Raw genomic sequence first — 19,534 nt, 5'->3', positions numbered from 1 at the left:
ATGATTATGCTTTTAAAAAAAATCACTGTTTTAGCAATTCCTACTTAAGTATTTAGAGTTAAAATGATGATACCTCAGATCTGCTTCAAAACAAGGAAAGAAGAAATAGATTAGGTTTGGGTCACTAAATACTGAAACTGCATTATGGGTAAATAGAGGTTCATTATACTAGGCTCTCTATTATTATGTACAAATTTTCCTATTATAAAAGTTTAAAAGCACAAATAATTCTTACTCTAATTACGGGGAAAAAAAGCCTTCAAGTTAGGATGAATAAGCACCCCCAAATCTGACCAAAATGAGATGGCAGTAGAGATAGCAACGTTGGAAATGAGGGATTTTTTTTTTTTTAAGATTTTATTTATTTACTTGAGAGAGAGAGAGCACAGAAGGAGAGGGAGAAGCAGACTCCCCGCTGAACAGAGAGCCAGACATGGGGCTTGATCCCAGGACCCCGAGATCATGACCTGAGCTGAAGGCAGACACTTAACCAACTGAGCCAGCCAGGTGCCCCTAAAATGAGGGATTTCTACAAGAAGGAAAGAACAGATTTCATGAAAAGACGAGCAGAAAAGGTTGTGACCCAGACATTCCTAGGTCCTTCCAGAGCTCAGACTTGCCCAAACCTGGGATCATGAACACAGATGGTACCAGGGCTACCGAAAGCTTCGTGCATTTGCTCCCGAGGTAAAACACGTGCCAGGGAAGAGCTCTCAAAAATGGCCTTAGTTGGGAACAGAGGAGCTTAGAAAAGCCAGCAATAACTCCTACATCTCCACAGAGGGGAAAAAGAAAGGAGGGAAAGCCACCAGAAGGGGAGGCCCCTCCCCATCTGGTCACCTTGGGGTCACTGGCCTGCCTGTCCCTCAGCCACAGAACCCAAGGGGAACCCAATCTGCTGACAAGCCCTGTCCACTTGTGCAAAACCACACAATCCACTTACCAGTCCTAATACGGTCTATTCCTTAGAATCTAACAAAGACTTGGCAATTCTTTCAGGTGTTTTCTCTAATAAGAATTTGCCATTCCTATGTGTAATTTATTTTTCACTGTAAAACAATTATTTCATAGGTCCTGCCTCTTAAACTTATTAACCATGTACATATTACACATTTGCTAAAATTATATGAAACTTCGTAGCGTGGAAACATTTTTATTCATACAATATCTCTACCAACTATGATGTTCTCACAGTAAGATTTCTTCAATTTACGGGGCGCCTGGGTGGCTCAGTCGTTAAGCGTCTGCCTTTGGCTCAGGTCATGATCCCGGGGTCCTGGGATCGAGCCCCGCATCGGGCTCCCTGCTCCGCGGGAAGCCTGCTTCTCCCTCTCCCACTCCCCCTGCTTGTGTTCCCTCTCTCGCTGTGTCTCTCCCTGTCAAATAAATAAATAAAAATAAATAAAATCTTAAAAAAAAAAAGATTTCTTCAATTTACAATATAAGGGATTTTCAATGGACTAGAAAGGGATATAGTTACACCAATCATTAGCCAATATTCTAATATCCAAAGTACCAAGCATATGACAGCATCTACATCTGTAAGAGACCAACAGCTCCCTATACACCTTTCATCTAGTAAATTAGAACTAAACTCGCCCCTAGAAATTCATTTCAGTTTCTAGTACAAGAGACAGAGGATTCACCAATATGTTCCTAATATTATATTACATAATCACATCACTTTACATATTTTTGATGTTCCTATGGACGGTAATAACCACTGTCATTTTAATTACATAATATTTTTTTAAATTTTAATTCCAGTGTAGGTAACATAGTGTTATATTTATTTCAGGTGTACAATACAGTGACTCAACAATTCTACATATTACTCAGTACTCATAAAGATAAGTGCACTCTTAATCCCCTTTACCTATAACCACTGTCATCTTAATGCTAGGGATTGAGCGAAATGTTTTATATATAATTTTTCATTGAGACCTTATCACAATCTGACAGGTTTTAAAAAAGAAACAGGACTAAAGAGGTTAAGTAATCTGATCAAAACCAGACTTATTAAGTGGGAAGTGGGATACAAAACAAAATGTGTGACTCCATGCTCTCAGTCACTATGTGTGCAGTCACTATCCCCTGCAGGACACCCACAGAGGATGCTCATGTGTCCCACTCAGCAGCAGGAGGGCCGCTGGGCACACCCTGTCTGTGAAACGGCGGGTGCAACCTGAGACACGTGTGCCACGCTCCACCACCACCACATCTAAGGCAGACGCGTACACACTTAAAAACAAGTTTCATAGATTTGGACACCTGGGTTAAAAAGAGCAAACGCTGGGGCACCTGGGTGGCTCAGTCGGTTAAGTGTCCGACTTCGGCCCCGGTCATGATCTCAGGGTCCTGGGATCAAACCCCGAGTCAGGCTCCCTGCTCAGCGGGGAGTCTGCTTCTCCTTCTTCCTCTGCCCCTCCCCCAGCTCATGCTCTCTCTCTCTCTCTAACAAAATCTTTATTAAAAAAAAGAGCAAGGGGGGAGCCTGGGTGGCTCAGTCGTTAAGCGTCTGCCTTCAGCTCAGGTCATGATCTCAGGGTCCTGGGATCGAGCCCCGCATCGGGCTCCCTGCTCCGCGGGAAGCCTGCTTCTCCCTCTCCCACTCCCCCTGCTTGTGTTCCCTCTCTCACTGTGTCTCTCTCTGTCAAATAAATAAAATCTTAAAAAAAATAAAATAAATAAAAATAAAAAAAGAGCAAGGGCGCCTGGGTGGCTCAGTCATTAAGCGTCTGCCTTTGGCTCAGGTCGTGATCCCGGGGTCCTGGGATCGAGCCCCACATCGGGCTCCCTGCTCGGCGGGAAGCCTGCTTCTCCCTCTCCCACTCCCCCTGCTTGTGTTCCCTCTCTAGCGGTCTAATAAATAAATAAAATCTTAAAAAAAAAAAAGCAAAAGTTTTTCATAGTTTTTGGCTAAAAACTACCAAAATCTAGTTTTGATTTGCCCACCACCATTAGCCCCACCATGTTAATGATTCTCAAGGGGACTTTTAGGTAAATATACATGCAGGTAAGGCATTTACAGCAAAATACTAATGACTGTTCATTTTAGGTGCATGTGTGTCTCTATGTAGGTGTGTATGTCTGTGCACATGTGCACATGTGTGTATGTCCATACAAAGAGCTAAGTCTACACATATTCGTTATACGATTATTTCAACTTGCTGCATGTCTGAGTGTTTTCATTAAATAAAAAAACAAGCAGGGGCATCTGGGTGGCTCAGTTGGTTAAGTGTCTGACTTTGGCTCGGGTCATGATCTCAGGGTCCTGGGACCGAGCCTGCACTGGGCTCCGCACTCAGCAGGGGGTCTGCTTCTCTGTCTCCCTCTGCTCCCCTCCCCCGCTTTGAGGTCCGGTCTCTCTCTCTCTCAAAAAAAAAAATCCTGAAACTTAAAAAACAAACAAACAAAAGGAAGTATTTTAGGAATGCCATGGGTAACCATCTTTATCATGGCATTTTTGCTATCACTTCTTAAAATTTTATTCTATTAACTAGGACAATAAATAATATTTTTTAGCTTGTGTTAGGAAGCCCTGAAAATGTTAGGGAATGTAGAGAAATAAGCAGAGGCTAGCACTTTCCAGCCAGATGAAAAAATCCCCACAGTACCCTTGGAAATAAATGTGGCATCCTAATGTTCTCATGTCTCATTTGAAAAATTAGTCATTTGGGGTGCCTGGGTGGCTCAGTCGGTTAAGCGACTGCCTTCGGCTCAGGTCGTGATCCTGGAGTCCCTGGATCGAGTCCCGCGTCGGGCTCCCTGCTCGGCGGGGGGTCTGCTTCTCCCTCTCCCACTCCCCCTGCTTGTGGTCCCTCTCTCACTGTGTCTCTCTCTGTCAAATAAATAAAATCTTAAAAAAAATAAATAGGGCGCCTGGGTGGCTCAGTCGGTTAAGCGACTGCCTTCGGCTCAGGTCGTGGTCCTGGAGTCCCGGGATCGAGTCCCGCACCGGACTCCCTGCTCGGCGGGGAGTCTGCTTCTCCCTCTGACCCTCCCCCTTCTCATGCTCTCTCTATCTCATTCTCTCTCAAATAAATATATAAAATCTTTAAAAAAAGAAAAATCAGTCATTTGAAAAGTCTACTGCAACAGGCATTATTTACAGGCTTGCCTTAAGACATCACCAGCGTTTGTTCATCCACTCTACACCACAGCTTTAGTGCAGGCAATACCAACATCACCAAACCACAGATCAAGACACAAAGAAGTTAGTGACTCGCCCAAAGTTACACAACTAGAGAGAAGCGGAATCAAATCTGGGGACCTGCTATAACCACATGTCATACTGCCTCTATGCTGGGGAGACAAGAATACATTTAAAACTATAGGGGCGCCTGGGTGGCTCAGTCGGTTAAGCGTCTGCCTTCGGCTCAGGTCATGATCCCGGGGTCCTGGGATGGAGCCCCGCATCGGGCTCCCTGCTCCGCGGGGAGTCTGCTTCTCCCTCTCCCTCTGCCTGCCGCTCTGCCTACTTGTGCTCTCTAGCTCTCTGTCAAATAAATAAATAAAATCTTAAAAAAAAAAAAGAAAACATTTAAAACTATATAGAGTAATAACCCCTGAAACAAATGTTAATAAAAAGAAAAAAAAAACCTAAAAAAAAAAAAAGAAATAATACATAACCCATTAAAAGAAAAAAAAAAAACTATATAGAGTAATAAATAATTAGGTGTTCCAAAGGTGACAAAGAGAAAAAGAATAAAACACAATTGGGTCCACGCTGTCACAGAAGGCACCAGGGGAACACGGATTTCTGTGAAGAATGTCAGGATCTGGAAAGCCTGCCATTAGAGGGCAGCACACAGGTAGTTACAGAGGAAGCCAGGACCCACACCAGGCCCAGAGGGAGCTGACATCGTAGGGGACTCAGCCACATGCAATACGTACATAGAGTTCTTCAAACTGTTTCTGAATTTCACTATCCATTTCAATAGCATTAAAATTTGGATCTCTAATAGGAAATGCTTCAATGAACAACAGGGCAGCATTTGACCGGACTTCAGAGTTTCGGGCCTGGAATAAGGAAAGAGTGTTTCAGAATCTAAGGAGCAAACATTCAAAGGCTTCAGTGTAGATTTCCTAAATAATGCTTCTAAGTATCTCAATACAGACTTACTTACAAATTAAAGACAATCACAATCTTTTAACTGACCAAACTTAGGAGACCTTCCGTGAGCTAAACCAAACTCGTGGCTCGCTAATCACAGATATTAAAAGACCCTGGGGCACCTGAGTAGCTCAGTCAGTTAGCATGTGACTCTTGAACTCAGCTCAGGTCTTGATCTCAGGGTCATGAGTTCAAGCCCCATGCTGGGCTCCACGCATAGAGCCTACTTAAAAAAAAAGAGTACAAACCATGTGTTTTGGGGGCACCTGGGTGGCACAGTTGGTTAAGTCTCCAACTCTTGCTTTCAGCTGAGGTCATGATCTCATGGGTCATGAGACTGAGCCCCAGGTCAGGCTCCCCACTCAGGGAGTCTGCTTGAGATTCTCTCCCTCTGCCCCTTCCCCCCCACACACACTCTCTCTCTAAAATAAATACATAAATCTTCTTAAAAAAATAAAGACCTGATTCCTTGCCTCAAAGTCCACCTTATGTCACTAAGAAATAGTGACTATCTCTCTCCCAACACTAGATTTACCATGTTGAAAGTTACTCATGTTCATTCCAGCACCCCTGGAAGGTTGTCATCCTGTGTCTCAGTCATCAAGAGAAGGTCCTGAGGGCCAGGATGGCCCAGCTCAGCTATGCAGACCCCCAATGCCTCTGCTGGTTCACATGGCATGACAAACCCCCTTCCCACTGTGGAGTCAGCCTAAACCAATTCAGATTCCCAGTCTAATAGGCCTAAAAATGTTTTTAATAAAAGAATAAAACATTTATCCCAAAATTTCACAAAGCCCCCAGCTTCTAGTCTTATTTATACTGCCTTATCACAATTCTGAATTAGAGCACAATAAATTCAAAAGCATAATTAGCATGTTCTTAACATGGATGGAGTATTTAATAGCTGTACCTTTAGTCCTCTCCAAAGGATGGGTTTATATAATCTGTAAAGCATCTCTTCCACTCCCTGACGAACTTTCTTTTGATGATGAAAATAACTCAGCACCTAAGAGCCAAGAAAAGAAGAAAAGAAAGGTAATGCTGTTTTAAAAAAGAGCACTTAAGATCCTACTTTGAAGAGAGAGGGCAGGTTGTCCTCACCAAAACAGACCCCCGGTGCTTCACAGTCTTGACAATTCTTTCCTAAGAGGACTTCTCCTTAGGATACAATGATAGATAGATAGATAGATAGTACTAAACCTGTGAGAGAAATCACATGAAAGAAGCCTCTGGCAGAAATAAAGATTAATGACCTTGGGTTATAAAAGGTGTGGGTTGTAGTTTCTACTCTTCTACCAACAGTCAAATAATCTCAAAAAAGTTCACTGAGACCTCTGACCTTCAGGATGAAGTAGAAAAAGGAGTGTGTGTAAAGGAGTCAGCCTGAATGATCTCTACAGCCCCTTCTGGTTCCAAAATGAGCTGGCTATAAGTCTCTTTGGTTCAAAGAACCTACAGAGAGCATCTGAAACATGCATATGTCTCAAAATGGGTGTCACTGCTCAGTGGCCCTTCACATTACCAGCGTAACTTAGAGGTTGATCCTCCCCAAGCTTATGAACAATCGGAGAATGGGCTGTGCTCTCAGCTCCCACTCCTTTGCCTTTTCCTACTGCCTCTTCACCAGCCAGAATCTTCCCGCAACTCTTTAGACTCTCATCTCCAGCAACAATCAGTTTTGCCTTACTTCCTTAATTCACCACTCTTGGAACTAAAATTTTATTATTGAAAAGTGGAAAATAAAAATTAAACAACTTATCCAACAATAGATTATACTTTAAGTGAACCTGAATCAACTTTACCCTAAAAGAACTACAGTCTGGGGATTATTTCTTCTGATTGAGAATTCTTTATTTGGGAATTTTTATTGATGGTAATAAGTGATATTAGGCTATAATTTTTTTGTGCGTGTACAATATTACCAAGTTTTGGTATCAATGGTACACTCACTTTACAGAAAGATTTTTTTTTTTAAGATTTTATTTATTTTAGAGAGAGCGAGAGAGCACAAGCAGGGGGAGCAGCAGAGGGAGAAGGAGAAGCAGGCTTCCCGTTGAGCAGGGAGCCCAATGCAGGCTTGATCCCAGGTTCCTAGGATCATGACGTGAGCCAAAGGCAGATGCTTAACCAACTGAGCCACCCAGGCACCCAAGAAAGATTTTATTTTTATTAATTAATTAATTTATTTTAAGTGGGCTCCATAGAACCCATAACCCTGAGATCAAGAGCTGAGACCAAGAGTCAGACACTCAACTGACTGAGCCACCCAGGTGCTCCTTTACAGAAAGATTTTTAAACAGCGTTATCGAGTTATAAATCCCATACCATAAAAGTCACTCCTTTAAAGTATACAATTCAGTGGACTTTAGTAAATTCACAGAGTTGGGCAACCATTCCAAGTACCTAATGTTAGAAGATTTTCATCAAGGGGCGCCTGAGTGGCTCAGTCGGTTAAGTGTCTGCCTTCAGCTCAGGTCATGATCCCAGGGTCTTGGGATTGAGCCCCGCATCGGGCTCCCTGCTCCGCGGGAAGCCTGCTTCTCCCTCTCCCACTCCCCCTACTTGTGTTCCTTCTCTCGCTGTCTCTGTCAAATAAATAAATAAAAATCTTAAAAAAAAAAAAAAAAGATTTTCAGCAACGGTATGGGGATTTTTACTTTCAAATAACATCTGAAGCATTTCCTAAAGCTTCTTTCAACATACTAGTAAAATAATTTATCATACAAATGTGATGTTTACCAAAAAAAAGAATTTGAGGAAGAAGCTACAATGTGTTATAAGCAATGATAAGAATTAAGAGTCCAGGAATATACTGCATTCAAAAAGTGAAATTTAATATTCTTCCTTTTAATTCTTTGTATTTTCCCATAGTTTTACCAAACTTGACAATCTATATTTACAATATTTTAATTACTCAGACTACCAGAGCAGAAAACCGAAAATATGAAAAAAAGTCTTGGGGAAAAGTCAGTCTTTAGTTATTTGGTACCAAGAAGGAAGCGATTATGTCACAAATTTATCCAGTTTAACACACTGCCATTCTTTATGACTAAATAGAATCTGAAACACCAAATAAATGTCCAAGCTGACCTATAACTTAATGAAGCCACGCTAAGATTGTGTGTTGTTGGGGGTGGGAGGCGGGAGACCATTGGATATATTTATCTCCAGGTTTTTTACCTTTGGATAACTCAAACTAAAGTATCAGTAATGTAAAGAAATGTCCTCTTTTCCTTTCAAGCTTACTATAATTAGTACATTTACATTCTATAAATAATAATTTCACTATATAAGAAAGTAAAGAGATAGTCTTTGTTCATTTAGCTTCTTAGTATTCGGTTGCCAAAATTAACAGCAAACACACAAGGCATCATTCCTGGGTTAGGTCACTGATCTTATGTCTTAAACAGACCACAGTTTCCAATTCCTCCTGCCAAGGTCATTATGACTATCAAACACCTAACAGTGTCATTATGACACTGATAATAAAGCCTTATTTAGTCAGAGCATTTACAATGGAAGTATAAAATTCGTATCTAAATTCTGAGAGTAGCTTTTTAAAAATTTTTATTGTAAATAAATTCTACACCACATGTGCGGCTCAAACTCACAACCCTGCAATCAAGAGTTGCATGCTCTACTGACTGAGCCAGCCAGGCGCCCCACAGATTAGCTTTTAAAAACAAAATCCTTAAGGGGGCACCTGGGTGGCTCAGTTGGTTAAGCGACTGCCTTCGGCTCAGGTCATGATCCTGGAGTCCCGGGATCGAGTCCCACATTGGGCTCCCTGCTCGGCGGGGAGTCTGCTTCTCCCTCTGACCCTCCCCCCTCATGCTCTCTCTCTCTCATTCTCGCTCTCTCTCTCAAATAAATAAATAAAATCTTTAAAAAAAAAAAAAAATCCTTAATATTAAAAGAAACTACCCAAACATTTATTCCATTTGGTTTACAGAACATCAAAATGAAAATCTAATGTATGAAAGCAAATAATAAAACTAATCTTGAATATTCTTTTTTGAAAAAGCGGTAGTGGCAGTTAGTAACGATTCTGGACATTTTTATGTCAGAGAATTTAAAGATTATTTGAATGAAGTTCTGACTTTCTTAACAACATACTTTTCTTCTCCTAGTTAAAACTGCCAGATACCAAATACTAAGATTTTGAGCAAGCCCTTTAAGCTGATGCTTGTGAGGGGTTAACTTAATTTTTAAATTTAACAAAACAATAATCTGAAAACAAAGAAGCTGAGACATCATCTATAAAACCCATGACTGGTGTGGCGGCAAGTGCTTTGCTCACCTCGCGCACCCTGGGGTGCACTGGAGACCTGCGCGGAAGGTGGATCCCGTGGTGCATGAAGTCCTGGATGCACCCGTTTTCGATTGTCTGGAATGGCAAGCACAGTGTTAGTACTCAGTGTGCGTGTGCGCTCCAACAGATGACAGGACAGGCAGTGCGGCTGCTGGAGTCGGCTCTGTTCATCTACTTCATGAGGGAAAGCACCAGGATCCCCTGCTCAGAGCTCTATTTTAAATCTGTACCTTAGAATCCCTTTAGTTTTGATATTCCTTTGGCTTCTTCTATCTTATTTGATGAAATATCAAATCTGTGCTAGATGGCACAGCAAGCTTCTCCCCACCACTTGAGGCTAGTTCAAGCCAGATGGCTCAGGGACCGAGCATGGCCTGAGGGCCTCTCTTCTAAGTCATCCTGACCCAGAGGACCTCAGAGACTGGATCTGTTCCAACAGGCTCCCCAGAGCTGATGCTGAACTACCTTTAAGGTGGGGGCCAGGACTCCAAAGTGACTGAAACAAGCTCTTTCAGGGCTCCCATGGAGAAGGGCAAGGTTGGGGTGTGGGTAGCTCTTCGGTTAGCGCACAACACCCCCAGACCTCCAGAGCCGGGCAAAGGACGCAGAGCCAACCACTGGGAGCAGCCCAAATCACCAGTGGACCCTCTGGTCTATTCCCCTATACCCCCACACCTGGGGTCCCATGGCTTTAGGGAAGGACACAGGAAAGCCTGCTACTACTATTAGCCTCCTCCATTACCTCTGAAAATACTTCCTTCACCTGAAGCCACTAATAAATCTTAGCATCACTCCATGTGGGGAACCACACACTGACCTGTGATGAAATGGGGTACGTGGCACCACCTACTGGGTATTTGTGCCACAAAAGTTGAACCTTCAGAGTTAACTACCAGAATATAGACATTCTATAGGACAACTGACCCAGTTTCTTCAACATTTCCATGAATGGCACAAGTTTTAAAAACAGAAAAGGGGGGCAGAGAGGAATGCTCTGAGAGAGTTAAATGACATAACAAACAAACATAGGAGACTTATTGGATCCTGAATCCAAAAAAAAACCTACAAAAAGACATCTTTGAAACAAAGCAGAGAAATTTAAATATTTTCAAAAATACCCAGAAATTGTTAATTTTAAGTATGTTAATGGCATTGTATAACCATATTCCTTAGAGATGCATACTGAAGTACATAGATATGAGATATCATATTTGGAACTTGCTTTAAAAATCTGAAAGGAGGGAGGAAGAAAAGGAAGGCAGAGAGCCTGAGAAGTACAAAGAGCTGGCAATTTGGAACAGACTCAATCAAACAGTTATGTTTTTAACTACTAACATCCATTTTTTTGAAAATTGGGCTTTATTTATTTTTAGTGATCTCTACACCCAACGTGGGGTTCAAACCCACGACTAGACATCAAGAGTTTCACACTCCACTAACAGAGCCAGCCAGGCACCCTGACAAACATCTAATTTTAAAACCACTACTGGAGAAAAGGGGGACAAATATTCTTTCCTGTGAACAAGTATCATGCAATAATAAAACAATGCAGAAATGCACAGCAATGCCCTGGTTTTGCCCTTTCCTCCAAAAAATTTTACACTGTAAAATGATCGTGGATGTTGTCAGCAGGGGATATGAGTGACCAAGTTTTATCTTCTAGAAGTGGAAGTCAGTGATAAACCAAGCTCAAGCTGCACAGGAGCAGAGTGGACAGAAGGAAGCTCCAGACATCAGTGAAGCCTTCCCTGACCCACCAGCTCAGGGCCTGCTCCCTGAAGAGCAAATGCCCCTTTGACTTAGAGTAAAAATTTTACTCTTGGAAAGAAAACATGTTTGAGAACGTAGTATGAGGAAAACATAAAGGATATCAGACAAAAACACTTTCTTTTGATATTCTCCAAAAGGGCCTTGGAGTCCTATTGTGATGTGAATTACACAGCCACATCTTCATAAAGCAGATATTACACAGCCATTCAACATTAGCCGTATTCAAGACAAATGTCTTTCCCTTCTCAAAAATAATGTAACTAAAAGGTAAGAGGTAGTTTGAGGTTCCAGAACAGCACAGCCGAACAGAAACAGAACCCTAACCACAAATGCAATTTTAAATTTTCTGGTAGGAACATTAAAAACAAAAAAAAGAAATAGGTAAAATTATTTTAGTAATATATTTTGTTCAGCCCAATATAGCCAAAACATTATCATTTCAACATGCAAGCAATATTTTAAAAACACATTCAGAGATATTTTACATTCTTCTTTCCCCACTATGTCTTCAAAATCTGGTGTGTTTCTCACACAGCACATCTCAACTCACACTGGACACATTCCCAGTGCACAGCTGGACAGCACAGGTCTAATAAAGCTACCAAGATGATACAGGGCACATCTCAATGAGTGGCAGGAATCTTGTGTCTGTGACAAATTTATGGGAATGAGAGTGAAATCTCCGTCCCATGGAGTGTCATTATCTGGCTTTATTTTGACAAAGAGCATCAACACAGATTTTATTTTATTTTTTTTTTTATCAACACAGATTTTAAATGACTATCCATGACGACTTATTTAGTAACTAGAATACAACAAAAATAAATGTTAACATTTAAGAAAATGAAAAGAAAATACCTCCAATATTTTCCCTGAAGCCTTTTTCCAAGCTCTGAAATAAATTTCTGCAATGTGTACCATCAAAGATCTATGGGGGGGGGAAAAAGTTAATACAAGTTCAAACCATTAGACTTTTTTTTTCAGTTTATTTGTTTTTGTTTTTTGTTTTTTTTAGTAAACTCTACACCCAACATGGGACTCAAACTCGTGACCTCAAGATCAGGAGGGGCACACTCTTCCGACTGAGCCAGCCAAGGGCCCCCAAACAATCACATTCTTAACATGTGTCAGTTCAGACTCCCTCCTACCCCAGAGAAGGAGAAACGCCACCACAAACTAGGTGCCCTGCCAAATACCTACAGAGACAGGTTATCTACCTGTGGCAGGAAGGAGAAAAAGGAAGAAATTTTGAGAAGGGGAACTGAAGTATCAAATGATTTTCTTCCTCCTCAGTCAAGGTTTCCCCAGATCTTTACTATTTTCTGTGAAATTATGAGAACATAAGCCGAGAACCAAATTCTTTTTTTTTTTTTTAAACATTTTATTTATTTGACAGAGAGAGACACAGCGAGAGAGGGAACAAAAGCAGGGGGAGTGGGAGAGGGAGAAGCAGGCTTCCCGCGGAGCAGGGAGCCCAATGCGGGGCTCAATCCCAGGACCCTGGGATCATGAACTGAGCCGAAGGTAGACACCCAACGACTGAGCCACCCAGGCACCCCTGAGACCCAAATTCTTGAGTAAAAAAAATGTTTAAATTTATAAATAAAATTTTGACTTGGGAGTCAATTCTGGACTTCCCAGACTCCTAATTCCCTAAAATACAGAGTTGATTTTTAGAATCAGTTTAGAAATCTATTGGTTCGACCCAAATATTTTGCCAGTGAGGAAACAGGAGGAGAAAGCATTCTAGCAAATAGCAGGAACTGTGTCATAGGGATTCAGAGTCAAATCTCAGCTCAGTACTTAAGCACAGCTAGCTACCTGACAGGGAAACTCAGCAACCAAGCCCACCCTCGAGAGCTGAAGGATTCCATTTGAAAATGCACACTAAGTACTCAGCTGCAGAGCAGATTAAGCACTGAGCCCACAACAAACATTCATTTGCCATGACAGCTCCAAGTGCTGTGATGTTCCAAGAGGCTGGGAGCTCAGGCTTGTGAGTATATCCCTAGACTCTTACCCTGCAGGACTCTTCCCATCAAATCACATAGCTCAGTCTACAGTAAACTGGAAAGTAGACATTACATTCAAATGGTATCAGAAGTGCTGGAGACATGAAATTTACTGCGCCTGAAGCTAAGATTTAACTGGTAAATAATTTGACTACTTAAAGAATGAACACAAATTAAAATCTTAAATTCAACGTCATTACTGAAAAAGAATTATTTCCTATAGCAGGGAAAAAACTATCCAGTGATACAACACTACATAATACATAGTAAAAACAACAGCACATAATAAAAACAGCACATAACAAATAATATAACCTAAGAGATAATTTTTAAAGCTTCCAATACCTTAATATAACTTTAAAAGTCAAGTCAAATAGAATATTTCATAATCAGATTAAGACAGCACAAAATATCAATTGCCTTTAATACTTACTTTTGTAATCCCTGTAACTGGTTTTTAATGGTCTCATGGATCATTTTAATAAAATTTATATTCCAATTGAAGAGAGAACTAAGAAATCTTCTTCCCTATAAATTAAAAAAATATATATATATAATGTTGAAATTGCAACCAAGTAAAAAGCTCCTGATAACTAAAAAACAAACAATTCTTTGGATGTTCAGTAACACGAAAGTGTTATTCCCAGTGAAGGAAGCATATGTAATTGTAACTCAGGACAGCAGTCGGGGCCTTTGAGTGACAGAGCTGGGCAGCAGGGCAACGGCAAGAAGACCTCCCCTCTGGAGGGCCTAGCAGCAGACACCACTGACCTCCTTCTGTGCTCGACCCCAGATTGTACAGACATGTACCATGCTGCCCAGCAGCTGAATTAAACGGTCCACAAACATTTCATTCTGGCTCTATCTACATAAGCTAAAATCAAAGAATGCTTAAAACCTAGCATTTTGGGGTGGAATGGAACTGAACGTCACTTGATTTCATCTTTTATAAATGAGAAAACCGAGGACTTGTGAAGTTAAGAGGCTAAGTATCTGCCAAATTAGAATTTTCAAATACACCTACTCCCCATGGTAATTTATATGCATACTACTAGATGACACATGACCCTCAAAAGCAGTAATACCATACTTACACTCTATACAGCATATAAAATACATCTACCAAGAATTTCCCCGCGAACATCATCACCACCTCTTCCCTGTTACCAGTCGACCACTACTGTCTCTGAAATCTACAGAAATTCAACACACTTTGATACAAATAGCAGGGTACCCATGCTTGCAACAAGTTAAAAACAAAAAGTATTTACTGTAACTTGCCATTATAGCACAAGATATTTGTCATTTACCCAGAATGACTGGAAACTGAACTAACCAAGTAAGGACTCATTAGGAAACTAGTTATCATAAATTCAAAAGACATCAATCAAAAAAAGGGGGGGGTGTTAACACAGACATATATTTACGTCTTTACTACCTACTCGCATTCACACACACACAAGTTGATGTGCAGGTCACCACTCACTATGTACAGGTCACTATAAATAGAGCTAACTTGTCTGAACCCACTTTCAGCTACTTTGCTGTCCTCACATTCGATCACAGTCCTGGAGATGCCAAGGGCACAGGCCTCAGGTGCAGCCTCTTTTCCAACAACAAGGATGCAGTGATAGCAATAAGCAGTTAGAGCACCTTCCACATGCTCAGTCCCTACCAGGTACTGTGCTAAAGGTTCTACACACGTCACCTCGTGTTCTCCTCAGGAGTCCTGAGAAAGATCCACTGTGGTTTCTATTTTACAGAAGGAAACACCAGGTTCAAAGTAGTCCGATCAAGGTCACCACCTAGTAAGTGAACAAACAGGGATCTAAAAACAGCCCTTCTGGCCTGGGAGCTGAAGGTCTTGGTCAGCATGGTCAGTAACCACATATGGCCCTTTAACCTAGCTGGCTGGAGAGGGTGCACGGGAGTAGGCAAAGCATGACCATGTCTTTGCCTCTGACTAGCTACAGGACCTTGAACAAACTCTTCATTTATGGGCCTCAAAACTGGTTCTCATCCTCCTGCTCCGAGAAGTCTTTCCCCACCTACTTCAGGGAGGAGTGACGACCTCTTCCTTTTGCTTCATGCGTGTCTGTGAGGCAACGAGCAATCAGAAACAAAACCTATTTTCTGTAATATCAACAACAATCTTCTTTGCATCCCTCACATGGGAATACAGTCAATGTTCAATAAAGGACTACATAAGAATCCCAAGATAACAATTCAGAACTGTCCAAGAGAACTATGCAAGCCACTCTATAATAATTTTTAATTTTCTAATAACCACATTTATAATAAAAGTAAAAAAGACTAATTTTAATATATTTATATAAGACAACATATCCAAAATATCATTTAATTATGTAATAAGTATATACAAAATTGTTAATGAGCTATTTTACATTCTTTTTTCATAGTAAGTTTTGAATCCATGTACTTTACACTGAAGGCCACAATTCAACTGGCCATAGTCCACGTGCTCAGTAGCTACATGTGGGAATGACCACCAAAATGGAGTGCAGCAGTGGCCAGAAGCTTCTCTCTGGGTTGACTAGATGGCAGGAAAAAAGAAATCGAGAATATTGCGTGATGATGGTTCTGAGTAAATGCCAATTAGCCTGGAATTAGGGCAGAGGGTCGGGTCTGATCTACTGGGAAATGCTTTCTCAATCTTATTTTTAATTTTTTTTCTTTCATTGAAAAAAGAATTTTTTTTTAAAAATTTTGTTAGTGAACATACAGTGCAATGTTGGTTTCTGGAGAATTCAGTGATTCAGCAATTACACGTAACACCCAGTGCTCATCACAAGTGCCCTCCCCCATGTAGCCCATCACCCATGTAGCCCATCCCCACCCAATCATTCTTAAAATGCAATCACAGTTCCCCCAGGATTCACAGCCACCTATTACCATCTGATTTAATGATGAAATAAGCAACGATTTGTAAAATGTGTGAATATCGCTATGTGGCAAAAATGTGCAATAAATGTAACAACTCTTGATAGCTAGGCTGACTCTTTCATTAGAACACTGAGCATGGTACAAGAGCAACTAGATGAACTTAGGAAAAACATCCATTAAAAAGCAGTACACAAAAACACCAAAAAAGAAAAACCTAGTTACCTCTTCTTTCTTGATATATCTAACACTTATGAAACACTCAAGTAGCATATCTTTAATTTCTTTACTTTCCTCTAAATCATAATCAAAGCAATATAAAGCTTGATGAATACGCCAAAGCCGACATATGTCCGCACCCTAGGAATGACATAAAAAGGAAAGATGTTAGTTTTTTAATAAATAATTAAGGTCGCATTTCAAATTTACAATAAGAATATATGATAAATAATCACAACTCTGGATTATTCATCAAAAAGGAAGAAACTGTTGGGGCGCCTGGGTGGCTCAGTTGGTTAAATGATCAGGTCATGATCCCGGGGTCCTGGGATCGAGTCCCACATCGGGCTCCCAGCTCAGCGGGAAGCCTGCTTCTCCCTCTCCCACTCCCCCTGCTTGTGTTCCTGCTCTCGCTGTCTCTGTCTCTGTCAAATAAATAAAATCTTTTAAAAAAAAAAAAGGAAGAAACTGTGGCAAAAGCACACAGAAGCACCCACAGGCAGCACTGTCTGGTTTCTGCGGTGTGGAGTCCAAGTCTGCAGCCGCCAGCCCCATCAGGCTACAGAGCACCCAGTGTGACCAGTGCGAGGAGGGACCCAGCGTGGGGTCTTCTTCACTACAGGTGAAACTGAAGCAGCCCCATGCTGCTGGTGGTGCCCACACCAACGGCTCAGGTGTAAAACACCAGAGAGACATGAAAGAGTCTCGATGTAAAAGCTAGACAAGGGGCACCTGGCTGGCTCAGTCAGTTGGGCGACTGCCTTCGGCTCAGGTCATGATCCTGGAGTCCCAGGATCGAGTCCCGCGTCGGGCTCCCTGCTCAGCAGGGAGTCTGCTTCTCCCTCTGACCCTCCTCCCTCTCATGCTATCCTTCTCTCTCCCTCTCAATAAATAAAATCTTTTAAAAAATAAATAAATAGGGCGCCTGGGTGGCTCAGTCGGTTAAGCGGCTGCCTTCGGCTCAGGTCATGATCCCAGGGTCCTGGGATCGAGCCCTGCATCGGGCTCCCTGCTCAGCGGGGAGTCTGCTTCTCCCTCTGACCCTCCCCCTGCTTGTGTTCCCTTTCTCGCTGTGTCTCTGTCAAATAAATAAAATGTTTTAAAAAAATAATAAAAATAGGGCGCCTGGGTGGCTCAGTTGGTTGGGCGACTGCCTTTGGCTCGGGTCATGATCCTGGAGTCCCGGGATCGAGTCCCGCATCGGGCTCCCTGCTCGGCGGGGAGTCTGCTTCTCCCTCTGACCCTCCTCCCTCTCATGCTCTCTGTCTCTCATTCTCTCTCTCTCAAAATAAATAAATAAAATCTTTAAAAAAATAAATAAATAAATAAAAGCTAAACGAAAAGGCAGAAAAAATGATTTTTTTTTTTTTGAATACAGATTTTTAAAAAGAGAAACCAACAATGGCTTAAGGATAAATTCTGACAATCCTATGGTGAGCTGAGGGAGCAGCCACAGTCTTTTCTGTCATCATACTGGCCTCCTTGGAGGCCATGGTGAGACAGACACACAGACAGTGGGAGTGTGATGAAGGGCAAGCTGGCTAGAAAGCTGTTGGCAATGTGTATCAAGAGCTCCAAATGTGCATCAAGTTCAAACCCACTGACCTATGAATTTCATTTCTAGGAATCTGTCATAAGGAAGTAAAGGTATGGGGGGGGGAGAAGACATAGAGAAATTCTTAAGCACCCCTAAAATAGGAATGATCACCTTAGGTAGTGGAATTACAGAGGATTTTTATCTTCCTCGTTTTCCCTTTTCTTCATTTGCCCACTTTTCTAAGATGAACGTATCTGTTGTTCTCTTGATCAGGGGATACAAACTGTTCTTTTTCTGGATTTCTTAACTAGACACCAAAGATGAAAGGCTGAGAAATGGACCAAGTTAAATCCAATCCTCAAACCTGCTCTCCAAAACTTTATTAGGCCTAGGCTGCAGCCTGACACAACCCCACCTTCTACGGGTGTGCGCCTGCACTGGGCCTGAGGCATTCCCTACCACTCCTGCCCCCTTTCACCCTTCATCACGCATGTCCAGTCCTATGCAGCCCGAGGTGGGGTCTGCCTCTCAGAGGATCCCACTAACACAGGCAGCCACTCCCACTTACCTACCTCAGTTACCTCATCACTTCTTCACTACTAAAAATATCCACTTTTGCTAACAGCGGCAATGTATCCCTTCAAAAACCCCATTTGCAGCAAACAAATGTGGCCATGTGACCCAGTTCTGGATGGTGGATACAAGTTGAGAACTTCTGAGAAGGTCTGGCCCTTGCTGCCTCCCTGTCTCTTCTTCCTACCTGGAACTCACATGAGACAGTGAAGTGCGGCAGCCACCTTGCTACCGTGAGGTGGTAAGAGGGAGGACAAGGACCACACACCCCGGAAGATGGAGGAGAAAGCCCGCATAAGACTGCAATGTGGATGGGGTGCCTGGGTGGCTCAGTCGTTAAGCGTCTGCCTTCGGCTCAGGTCATGATCCCAGGGTCCTGGGATTGAGTCCCACATTGGGCTCCCTGCTCAGCGGGGAGCCTACTTCTCCCTCTGCCTGCCTGTATCTCTCTGACAAATAAGTAAAATCTTAAAAAAAAAAAAATTAAAAAAAAAAAAAAAGGACTGCAATGTGGAGCCACCACCCACTGTCCGCCCCTGAATATCTTAAGTTAAAAAGACCCTAACTGGGGAAGCAACTGCAGTCAGGCCACTTACAAATGAACATAATTCCTAACTGGTATGAACACATGCACTATTAAAGGAAGGTATGTATTTTAAAAAGTAAACATACTGTTTTAGTCTCTAGACTCTTCCTTAACAGCATAATAAAAGCAGTCTTTCCCATATCTTCCTTGGCAGGCAGGCCTTTCTCCCACCATATGACACATAAGTCCTGAATGGAACTCTGCAGCTTTTTTTCAGAATCAGGTAATGCATATAAAATACCTAAAACAGCACAGTAATTGTTCAGTTAGTAAAGTAAACGAATATTAGTTCAGATTCAATAGTGTAAAGTACTATGACTCACAAAGGTTTGCTAAGCAAACATTTATGTTTAACTTGCCAGAAATTTATATACATTTAAAGAATACAAACGATGTTAACTTGAAAAAAACTGTTAACTACTGTTATAAAAGCAGACTCAACAGAATACAGAATTTTAGAACTGGAAGACTCAGAGGGGTCACACTGTCCAAATCCCTCACTAAAGAG

At 41.8% G+C, this 19,534-nt stretch overlaps 1 protein-coding gene across 7 annotated transcripts in view; it reads right to left on the bottom strand.

Annotated features, from left to right (window-relative positions):
• Window positions 1–19,534, bottom strand: part of NCAPG2 (non-SMC condensin II complex subunit G2) — a 65,675-nt gene that overhangs the window by 37,382 nt on the left and 8,759 nt on the right. For all 7 annotated transcript variants that reach the window (XM_081799742.1, XM_081799741.1, XM_081799746.1 and 4 more), the window contains 7 exons: window positions 19,113–19,267; window positions 16,337–16,471; window positions 13,644–13,738; window positions 12,057–12,126; window positions 9,417–9,503; window positions 6,027–6,122; window positions 4,897–5,022 (listed from right to left, as the gene is read on the bottom strand). In XM_081799742.1, the coding sequence (XP_081655868.1) occupies window positions 4,897–5,022; window positions 6,027–6,122; window positions 9,417–9,503; window positions 12,057–12,126; window positions 13,644–13,738; window positions 16,337–16,471; window positions 19,113–19,267 (764 nt within the window). The remainder of the gene's footprint in view (window positions 1–4,896; window positions 5,023–6,026; window positions 6,123–9,416; window positions 9,504–12,056; window positions 12,127–13,643; window positions 13,739–16,336; window positions 16,472–19,112; window positions 19,268–19,534) is intronic.

Source organism: Leptonychotes weddellii, chromosome 12 (genome assembly GCF_054177405.1).
Source record: "Leptonychotes weddellii isolate Sample4059 chromosome 12, ASM5417740v2, whole genome shotgun sequence".
NCBI classification, from domain to species: Eukaryota; Metazoa; Chordata; class Mammalia; order Carnivora; family Phocidae; genus Leptonychotes; species Leptonychotes weddellii.
Note: the sequence above shows the minus strand (reverse complement) of the source record. Positions and strands in the feature narration are given on the sequence as shown.